Source organism: Meles meles, chromosome 8 (genome assembly GCF_922984935.1).
Source record: "Meles meles chromosome 8, mMelMel3.1 paternal haplotype, whole genome shotgun sequence".
NCBI lineage: Eukaryota > Metazoa > Chordata > Mammalia > Carnivora > Mustelidae > Meles > Meles meles.
This window is the reverse complement of record NC_060073.1, coordinates 8,985,864-8,996,555: the sequence shown is the minus strand read 5'-3', so window position 1 is coordinate 8,996,555 and position 10,692 is coordinate 8,985,864. Positions and strand designations below refer to the sequence as shown.

Sequence of the window (10,692 nt, the reverse complement as noted above, 5' to 3'; positions counted from 1 at the left end):
TGAGGAAATCAGGAAAGAATGCGACCATGGGAGCGCAGGAGAGAGAACAGTTCAAGAAGGAAAAAGTCAAGAGGGTCAAGGCCATTAAGAGGTCAAGCGAGATAAGGCCTGAAGTGCCCATGGATTTGGCTACCAGGAAGGCAGGACTCCAGAGCAGCTTTGGGTGGGAGCAGACCCAGCCCAGGCCAGTGCATTCTCCACTCTGATCTGAGGCTTGGGTTTCTCATGGGCTTTCTGGAGAAAGCCTTTATCTTTCAACATGCCTCAGTCCAGGGTCTCCCTTAAGTCTGGCCACGGAGATGCTCCGGTCCAAGCGACCCTCCGGCTGCCATCTTTGGAAAGGCGATGGGAGGAGCCCAATGGAGCATCAGGAGTCCCAAGTCCTCATCCTGTGACGCCATGTGTGAGGGGCCTTAGGCCTCGGTTTCCCCTGGGGTCATGGGTCCTGGAGGACTCCGCAGTTGCCTCTGTTGATCTGGAATGTCCCAGCGCTCAGGTTCAATGAGAGGGTAGCCAGGTCCCCACACCCTCTAACTTGAGTCCCCTTGTGGCCGTCACATAGGACTCTGGGTTTCCCCATCCAAGTGCCCCATTGTGTGAACTCAGTTCCAACGAGGAAAGAAACCGGCTTGCGAAAAGAGAATATTTACTTTTCCCACCAAGCTGATACCCAGGTAAATAGTGTGGTCCCATCAGTGGAGCCCAGCCCTGCCCTCTTCCCTCCCTCCAGGTACAGCCTGGAGCATTTAAGAAGGCACCCCAATGGGCATGTCTCACACAAGACCCCAACCCCGATCCAGAGACAGGCCAGCGCCTCACTTGCCAGCCTCCTGCCCACCATGAAGCTCGCTGTCATACTCACCCTGGCCTCCCTCGCTCTCTGCTGCAGCCTTGGTGAGTTCCCAGTTCTCCCCCAAGCCAGGCTCAGTTCTGCTCAGAACAGGGGGCAGCTGTTTAACTGGAATGCTGACCCCCAGCCAGGAAGCCGGGTCTGTGAACAGGCCCATCTTGGGAACTTGGGGAGCACCCTGAGCCTGTGAGGAAACCTAGAAGGGGTCCAACCTTCCATGGCCAACCACCTCGGAATTGCAGCTTTGGAACAGATTGGAGGCAGGGATGGAAGAGATCTCATAATGGATGTGTGTTCAATGACCAACAGAATAGGAACAATGAGCTCTTCAGAACCCAGTCTTGGAGAGACCCCAAGATGCCAAGAGACCTTGGTACAGTGCGGCCTTCAGGTTTGGGGTCTCCACACCACTCTGGCAACCAAGGGGTCTAGAAGGAGCTGCAGAGCATCATGCCTCCAAAAGAAATCCAAGCTAAGGCAAGGTCTCCCATTCTGGGTGGAGAGGAATATTCTAGAAAGGGATCTTCCCTTTGGGAGACTGCCAACCCAGAGAGGAGTTTTCTAAACATTTTTGTCCTCTGCCAAAAGGATTAGGAGTCTCTGAATAGTTGCAGCTGTCGCTAAAAGAAAAGGAATGAGGGGTGGGGGGAGAGGAAGGGAGAGAAGGAGGGAAGGAGGGAGGGAAGGAGGAAGGGAAGAAAGGAGGGAAGGAGGGAGGGAAGGAAGGAGGGAAGGAGGGAGGAGGATCCCACCTCTCTCCAGGCCCCCTATTCTTTTGGGAATTGAGTTATGTGGTTTTTACTCTGTATTCGCTTCTTCTACTTTTAGTAAGCAAACAAAAAGTTTTTTAGCAGACTTCAATTAGTTCACTTTGAAAGTTTCATGACACCCATGGCAATAAGTCTATGACCCTGGGGAGTGGCAGGGAAGTTGGAAAACCAAAACCAAGAGGCAATGGGGACAACTATTATGTAGAGATATTTGTTTTTAAGGGGAAATAATATCATTTTGGACCGACATCTACAGTTGACATACAATGAACAGCACAGGGCTTGGGAGTGCTGACTGCCCCCCACACAGTCAAAAATCTGCCTGTAACTTTTGGCTTTTAACTACTCACAGCCTGCTGTTGACCAGAAGCCCTACCGATACTATGAACCACCAATGAACACACATTTTGTACGTTGTGTGTATTATATACTGTGTTCTGACAATCATACCCAACTTTTTCTGAATTCTTTCAATTTTTCTAGGCTACTCAGTTCATCCGTAGTCTTTTCAAATTGTCACAAATCTCAAAAAAAAAAAAAATCCAATCCATTTATTGAAAAAAATGTAAGGAGCCCCACGCAGTTCAGTCTGCGTTGTTCAAAGGTCAACTGTATGTTAATTACACCTCAGCGCTGTCAACAGAGAGGGCGTCTCAGCAAGATAGAGCTGAAATATGGGCAGGGGTGCACCTGGGATGCTTTTGTATATTTGTGTGTGCACACATATCATAATAAGAATAGTAATATCCCCCATTTATTCGGCACTATGTGCCAGCCGCTGTTCTGAACCCCTTTACATCCTTACAATAACCCTAAGAAATAGGGATCTTATTCCCATTTTACAGATGAGAAACGGAACCACACAAAGAGAAAGTAACTTCCCAGACGACATAGTAAAACAGGGCTCTACGTTCCGCAGAGGGTTTGACTTGGGGTGGCCACTTGGGGAGTCCCTGGAGTCCAGACAGGGAACTTGCACACAAGGCAAAGAATTCAAGGATGGGGACCGACACTCAGGGTGTGGAAACCGGTGGCTCTCCCCCATGTTCCTGGGGCAGGGGCCTGAAAGGGGAGCACAGTCTGGGGAGTACTGCGGGTGAAGGGAACATAGTGGGGCCGGGCACGGACACAAGGGGCATGTGGGCAGCTGAGTCCACCACAGGGGCCCAGAGCTCATGGGGCACGCCTCTTCCTGGTCCAGCTCAGGGGCTTGCACTTGGCCCGGACAAGTCCTTCTTCCCAACAGAGCCTGAATCTGCCACATACCCACCCTCCCGCCCCATGGCAAGTGGCCCAGACCACCACTAACCATTGGTAAGAGGTATGTTTCTGGCGGGACAACAACCAGAAACCCTCGGTAGCCTCTTCCCAAAGCCCCACTGTTGCATAAAAGATCAGATCAGCAACAACTTTTATCAGTCCTCTATGCTTGGAACTCTAACAGAAAGAACAAGTAGCAAATGGCCCTGCCGCAACCCAGGAAGTGCAAGGAGGGCTCGGGCAGGCCAGGAAAAGTTGGCTGCAACCCCGGGAAGTCTTCCCACAGTTGGCCAAAGAACCAACTGCTTGGAGCACCACCAGAACTCACGTTCAACGCCATCCCATCCACCAAAAGGCTGCTATCTCTTGCTGACAGGCCCGCCCGCTTGCCTCTGGGACAGGCCCAGCCCGGGGGCCAGCCAGCTTGGAAAGGGGCCTGGACACGTGTTCTCTCTCTTTCCTGTGTTTCAGCTTCGGCAGAGATCTGCCCAGCCTTTCTGAATGTCATCAAAACCCTCTTCGTGGGCACACTCTCCAGTTACGAGGCTGCGCTTGAATTTTTCGTCCCAGATGCAGACATGAAAGATGGGATGATCCAGCTGAGGAATCTGGTGGACACCCTCCCCTCAAACACCACAGAGAACATCCTAAAGTTCACGGTAAAAAGCTCCTTTCCCCCTGTGCCTCTTAGCAGCGGATCCCCCCAGTCCCTGGGCTACAGCCTCGCCCCATTTTTTTGGAGCCGTTTCTAATCCAGAAAGGAAAATCCCAGTGCAAATAGTCCTTCTGGAAGAGGTTTTGTTTTGTTTTGTTTTGTTTTGTTTAAAGATTTTATTTATTTATTTGAAAGACAGAAATTACAAGTAGGCAGAGAGGCAGGCAGAGAGAGAGAGGAGGAAGCAGCTCCCTACTGAGCAGAGAGCCCGATGCGGGGCTCGATCCCAGGACCCTGGGATCATGACCTTTGCCGAAGGCAGAGGCTTTAACCCACTGAGCCACCCAGGCGCCCCTGGAAGAGGTTTTTAAGACATAATTTAAGAGGTTTCTGAGACATAATCAAAACTCTTACAAGCTTAGTTCTTTCTCAAGCTACTGACCCTCTTAATGGACATTGAGGTCTCTACATGCAGATACCTTGGTCTAACTTTGAGTTTCGCTCACTATTGTCTTGGTTTTTTGTTTGTTTGTTTGTCTGTTTTGTTTTGTTTTGTCTGTTTTAGGGCAAAGTCTTAAAAAGCCCAGCGTGTGCTTAGGAGTTAGAAGCGGAAGATCTCCAACTGCTGGAGCTCCTGCGGCTCCCTGGACATTTCCTTCACTCTGTCCCCAGCCTGGCTCCCTTTAATAAAGTTTCAGCATCTCACCTTTGTGCCCTGCACCCCTGCCTCTTTTTGCTCACCTGCTAGAGTGAGGAGGTCGTCCACTGCGAGGGTAAGTTCAGGAGGTGCAAAGAGAAAGGCAGTGGCCATCCATTCATATCAGTCTTCCTTTAAGGATGGTCACAGACGCAGGGCTGGTCGGCACTGGGTTACTGCTATCCACCGTCCACAGGGTGATGCTCTCGCGCCCTGACTTGCACCCCTGCCCCCTTCCCTGTGTCCCTGTTCAGCCAACTTTCCTGCAGAAAGAATCCGTCTTCTGTGGCAAAGGAGTCTTCAGGCATGAAATCCATCCCTAGATGTTTGCTGGCACTTTCGATGTGCGCATAGTGGCTCTGGGCATTCTGAGGACCCGGAAGCAGATTTCATAACCTAACAAGTATGTGTAAAGCACTTGCTCCGGGCCAGGAGCGTGCGGAGGCCCGAGTACGGCAGTGTGAATGAACGGGAGCTCCGGCTCTCCGCAGGCTGTAATCCCATGGGAAAGCTCACTCCCTCTGGCCAAAAAAATAAAATAAAATAAAATAAGTCTGCAAACAGGTACATGAAACAGCGACAAACACCCTAAAAGAAATCCATGGAGTGATGCGACCCAGAGTAGCTTGGACAGGCCGACTGTAGCTCGGGAGGCCCCATCTTGGGATTTGAGAGGAGACTTAAAGGGGGGACAGGAGCCAGCCACCAGGGGAGGAGGACAGAGCGTAAGGCAAGGAGTGAGGAGGATGCCTGGGACACCTCACTCCCTTCTCAAAGCCCCACTGAACCCAGCCCTGGACCCTAGGAGAAAACTCAGAAGCTGTCTAAAGAAACTCTCCTCTAGGTTCTGTTACCTGTTCCCAAAAGAGCCCAGACCTCCTCCTCAGACCATCTACCCCACCTCTCAAACGGCACTTGTCCCACCAAACTCACGCTCCGCCCCTCACCCCAGGTCATTTCTAATCTCAGTCAATTCTACATCAGGCCTCCAGGATGTAGGCTTCTGGCTGCTCCAGCCAGGAGGACTGGCATCCCTGACCCGACCCTGGACCGTGCCCATTGCATCCAGCCAAGCGGGTCGGCCTCCAAAGCTGTCTGGGAACTCCATGTCCGTAGGTCCACCCCCGACTGGGCCATACCAGCCACCTGTCACTTCACAAGCCAGGGGCCCCCTAGCTCACACTCCGTACCCCTGAAGTCCATTCTCCTCCCAACTAAAAAAGTTATTCTAATCACATGAAAACCCCCTTCCACTGCTACTCTCCACCACGGAGTAAACCTTTCAAAGCTTTCTAGGGCTCTTAAAAAACTTAAATGCAGAACCTGCCCATCACTGGCTCTCACCTCCCACCCTCCTTCCTGCAGCTTATTCCTCTGCTCAGGCCACCACCTCCCCTCCCTCCCTCCCTCCCTCCCTGCCAGCCTTCAGGTCCCTGCTTTTCTAAGAGCGAAAACCCCTTCCCACCTCGGGGCCTTCGTACTAGCCCCAAGCACCAACAGCTCGGAAGTGCTGTTGATTGATTTACAAAATGGCCCTAGAACAAAATGTGCGAAGTATAGAACTTGTCATAAAAGTTGTGTCCCGTGTGGATGGATATAAAAACCCACCAAAAAACACCCCCTCCCCGTTCCGTGGCAAGCGGTCCCGGCCCGGCCACACCATCCGCGGACACTGAATGAAAGTGGAGGACGTGCAGAGGGGAGGCGGGCACGGAAAAGGCACCGGCGGAGCACGGGGAGGGAGGGGGCGGAGGAGAGAGAGAGCCCTTCAGTCGGAATTTCCCAGCCAGCACCGCGGGCGGGCGGGGACCCGCCTTCCCCGCCCTTAGCGCCCCGGGGCTGCCGCGGCCTCTAGGGGGCGGTGTCGGCCAAGGTGTCGGGGAGCGGATGGGGGGCGGGGGGGGGGAGCGGTACTGGGGCCTTGGGGCTCCCACACCCTGCACACCGCAGCCCTGAGCACTCCCTTGGACAGATGATGAAACACAGCGCCTTCCTTGGACCCTTTTATCGTGTATATGATAGCTTTAATTTGATTTCTGAAATTTTTTTAAATCAGAATTCTGAGAAATCACAGGGACAGTCCCACAAACAAAGCTGCCGCCGGCCCAAGGGTGCCAGCGACGTGTCAGCCCTTTGGGAATTAGTATTAATTCCATTCCCAGACGATTCCAAGGGCGAGTCCAGCAGAATCTACAACCCAAGAGGGCCAAGGCAGAGGGTGGGGGAGGCTGGAGCTGACCTTCGACCTCATTCTGCCCCATTTTTCAAGTCTGGCTGCAGAAAGCACAACCTAGTCATTATCTTTCTAGATGGCTTACTTGCTGGGGGGCATTCTTGCCATTTCTGATTTAGTCTTCACACAACCCAGATTCCAGAGCCCAGGCCCCCACCCCTGCGCTGCAGAGAACGAGACTTCAGATGCAGGAATCTGCCAAACCAATGAAGAAGATTGATGAGCATCATCCTCCTGCCCCCAAACACGTCCACACACACGTCCTAAGGCCACCAGGCCCCACCCTTCATTGTGGAACAATGCTGAGGGACTGTGGGACAAAGGAGGCACTCCGGTGGTAAAAATTCCAGAGCAGGTCATCAAGATTGGCCAGTCCAAAAGAGATTCCTGGCAGAAGGTGGGAGCCTGGTGGGGGGCCTCCTGACTCTCCAACCTCCTACGTTCACTCCCTCACCACTCGGGCCCTGGGTTCTCTGGCATCCAGGCCATCATCAGCTCACATACCTTCGCCTCCCATGAGCCATCCACCTGGGTGAGTATCGTCCAAACGGATAAGGATCCAGGGCCATAAAAGGTTCAGAATTTTAATTACCTCTTCGCCAGGGAAGTGTTTACCTAAGTGTTTACCTAGGGCAGATACGACACAGGTACCTCGAGACGAAAGGAAGCACAATCACACTGCAGCGAGTGTCCGCCTCGAGGGGCCTCGAGACATAGGTGGTCCACGAGGATAGAAGTCAACACGGAAATGTGTTGTTCGATTTTAAGAGAGCAGGATGCAAGATGAACTGGCCCCAGCCGCAGAAGGAGCACGAATCTGTGTGGTGCACGTTGCCAGAAAGCAGAAGGAAGTGGGGGAACTGAAGGAATGTTCGTTGGGTTCTTTTCTGTCTGCGTGTGCTTATGCATAAGTTGGAGCTCAGGTCTGCACACTCTGGCCAGCTGCCCACATTCAAGCCATGGCCTGTTTTGGAAGATCTTATTTGTGTATGTATTTATTTGACAGAGAGAGAGAGAGAGCAAGAGCACAGAGGGAGAGGAAGAAGCAGGCTTCCCGCTGAGCAGGGAGCCTGGTGTGGGGCTCGATCCCAGGACCCTGGATCATGACCTGAGCCGAAGGCAGACGCTTTGCAGACTGAGCCACCCAGGTGCCCCATACATGACCTGTTTTTGAATGGACCTCAAGCTAAGAACGGTTTCTACATTTGAAGAAGGAAGAGGAGAGGTGGAGGAAAAGTTTGTCCACCCCTGTATCATATAAAAAAATAATGATAGAATCAGCCATTTTCACTATAAATATGCCAAACACTAAAACACAGGGAGGCCCGTGAATGACTGTAAGCCTCCTGCATTTGAGAAGCATTACACACAAAGCCTCTAAAGAAAAAACTTACGATGCATCCCAACAAAGCAAAAACATAAAAAATAAATAAAAACTCAAGAAACTGTGTTTTTAGCACTGTGTTCCTTTTGGCCTTCATACCTCTAAGGAGCCAAAGGAAAGACCACATTCCTCGACCACACTATCCACTACAGTGTGAATGTGGGTGAACGTGGCCTCTGAAAATAGTCTGTCACCCCCCACCATCTGCCCACAAAAGAACATTCACTCTAGAAGGAAAGGAGGCTGGGAGTCTCAGACACCGCCGGCCGTCACATTGCAAAATCCCCGCGTGCCCTTGCTCTAAGTCAACGTGTCCCCTGAAGTGACTGATCACCAGACGAGCTAGTTTTCCACTCTCAACACATGAGACAGTTGAGGTTAGGCTGGCAGAAAAAAAATCTCTAAATGACTCACAAGGCAGGAAGAGGAAGCAAAACCAGCCCTCATCAACTTTATCAAGATGGTGTGGATAAAATTATGCCTAGTTTATGGCTGAGGCAAGGCATGCTGTTTGTGAAGGTCAGGGGATATGTGGGTGGTAATCCTCTGTAGGGTGACCGCCCCTCACGGTGGCTTCAGATGGACGATAAAGCACACCTGGATGCCGGCGGGGCCCCACAAACAATGCACCCCGAAACAGGTAATTAGCAAACGCTCCTCCCAAGCACTTACAGAGCACACCATTGGGCACATGGGACATTGTGAGAATGAATCATCTATAGGAAGCCACCCTACATCTTTCCATGAGCAGACTAAAATTATAAAACTATAGTGCACGCAGGGAAAAAAAAAATCTAAAAATAGATTCATGCACAGTGGCCAGTGTTGGGGTTTGGAACTGAGATCTGTTCCCCACCAAATGAAGAGATTCCTGGCCCTTCACAAAAGTCTAGTTAACTCAACATATCTGAGGTTGTGGGTCTGCGGCGCCCGACCATCCTGTGTTAACTGTGATGCTCGTAACTACGGAGTGTCCTTTAGGATTCCCTCCCGGGGCCCTAGAGGTTCAAGAGGTATTTCCTCAGCCCTGGGACGGGGTGGAGGCTCAGTCAGGGGCTGCCAGGCGGGACAGATGAGATGAGAAGCAAGCCTCGGGGTACTGGGCGGGAGAAGGGTCTTCGGGCTCCCACCCCAGCCCCAAGTGTCCAATCAGTCTCTAAGTCCATGTCTTCAGTGTCTCTTGACCTTGTCCCCTTCCTGGGGCTCCTTTGCCATGGAACCTAACATAGGCTCAGGTTCTGGGGATTCAGACGTGAGCTTCTTTGGGAGTCATTATTCAGCTCCTAAATCATCTCTGAGATGCCAGTCATGCCCCCTTCCACAATACTCTACCGATGACTGCCAGAAATCAAACAGAAATGCCAGGCTTTTGTTTAAAATCCTTCTCTGTTACGCATCTCCAGTGGGATAAAGACTCCTCACCCAGCACTGCAGGCGCTCCTCGGAGATGGGCCCTGCCTGCGGCTCTGGCCTCCAAGGCTCCTGCTTCCCCCACCTACCCTGGGGGTGCAGCAGTGGACGAGGTTTGGGAATAAGGCTGCCCTCCAATGAGGCTGGCGAATTCCCAGACCGTGGATGTAGTGCACCGTCTACGGGGATGAACCAAGAGACTGCCCCTAATGAAGAGAAAAGATTTCTGCCACATCCCGTGCTCCGCCAAGGAGCTGAGGGAGTCACATGAAGAACGTGGGTGGCATCAAGTAAGTGGAAATCGAACCTGATGCCCTGTGCCCCACTGGTCCAACAGAAAGGGCTGGCGTGCCAGAGAGGAGGGCTGGACAGCAGTGTCCGAGAGATGGGGCGGTCTTGAGCAGGAAGGAGGAGCACCGCCACTTCCGCTGGCTGGGAGCCTTGACTGGGTGTCCCCTCAGCCAGGCTCTACATACTGAGTCTGTGCTCACCCACCAACTTCCTGGACTTCTCCCTCCAGAGGAGAATATGCTCGTCTAGTCTACTAGACTTTCCTCACAGCAGATTAATAAATGGGCTTCTGGGACCTCCTGGGTGGCTCAGTCGGTTGGGTGTCCAACTCTTGGTTTCAGCTCAGGTCACGATCTCAGGTCGTGGCACTGAGCCTCGCTTCGGGCTCTGCACTCGGCACAGAATCTGTCTGAGATTCTTTCCCTCCCCTCTCCCTTCTCTCTGCCCCTCCCCTGCTCTCTCTCTTAAATAAAACCTTTAAAAATAAAGGTGATGTGGTCGCAGCTACGGGTCTGGAGGCTCAGTGTGCAAACTCCTCTGCAGGATGTCCCCTGACACAGGTCCTCTGGTGACGAAGACCGAGGTCCCACAGCTCATCTGTTCCCCCAGAGAACCCCAAGTGTGTGGTCTATGGAAGACAGATAAATGGAAGGAAGGGTGAGCAGACAGGAAATCAGATGCCACCAGCGCAGGACAGAGGATCCTCCCGGTGGGCAGACCTCCTTCTTCAGGTGACACTTACCTGCATTACTGTAAGACACACAGGTTTACATCCAAAAGAGGCAACATGTCCATGCTGTTCAGATCTCCACACCTTTGCAGGCAGTTCCCACGGACTGAAGTACCCCCTCTTGTCAAAGTCACCTGAAGATCCACCCTCCACCCTTCATGATCCGTGCACTCTCTGGGACACAGCTACATTAAAAAAAAAAAATCCATCTCTGATCTAAAATTCAAATGTAACTGGGCATCCTGTCTTTGTATCTGCTACATCTAGCAAATTTGTAGTTCCTTCAAGACTCGGCTGTTGGGCTCTTCCCACCCTGCCCCTGCAGCCCCAAGAGCCCGGGGGATCTCCCTACCTCCACCGCGCCTCATCTAGGCTCTGTGGTAAACTTATCTCCCTGGAGCATGTTCCCTTT

At 52.2% G+C, this 10,692-nt stretch overlaps 1 protein-coding gene and 1 long non-coding RNA gene across 2 annotated transcripts; one reads left to right on the top strand and one right to left on the bottom strand.

Moving 5' to 3' along the window:
- The first annotated feature begins 784 nt into the window (after nt 1-784).
- On the top strand, nt 785-4,240 carry SCGB1A1 (secretoglobin family 1A member 1). Its single transcript, XM_046017073.1, has 3 exons — nt 785-894; nt 3,352-3,539; nt 4,101-4,240. Exons 1-3 carry the CDS (start codon nt 840-842, stop codon nt 4,131-4,133), a joined length of 276 nt encoding a protein of 91 aa, XP_045873029.1. The 5' UTR covers nt 785-839; the 3' UTR covers nt 4,134-4,240.
- Nucleotides 4,241-4,348: 108 nt separating this feature from the next.
- Nucleotides 4,349-10,427, bottom strand: LOC123949551. Its single transcript, XR_006820058.1, has 3 exons — nt 10,293-10,427; nt 6,970-7,092; nt 4,349-4,753 (listed from the first exon to the last, which is right to left on the bottom strand). It is a non-coding gene; the product is annotated as an uncharacterized LOC123949551 (long non-coding RNA).
- Between the last annotated feature and the right edge of the window lie 265 nt (nt 10,428-10,692).

Bases quoted from the DNA above. Each gene is read 5' to 3' on its own strand.
- SCGB1A1 (XM_046017073.1), top strand. From the start codon at position 840: ATGAAGCTCGCTGTCATACTCACCCTGGCCTCCCTCGCTCTCTGCTGC. The intron at 895-3,351 runs GTGAGTTCCCAG...CCTGTGTTTCAG, and splicing joins CGCTCTCTGCTGCAGCCTTG to CTTCGGCAGAGATCTGCCCA. The intron at 3,540-4,100 runs GTAAAAAGCTCC...TGTCTGTTTTAG, and splicing joins AGAACATCCTAAAGTTCACG to GGCAAAGTCTTAAAAAGCCC.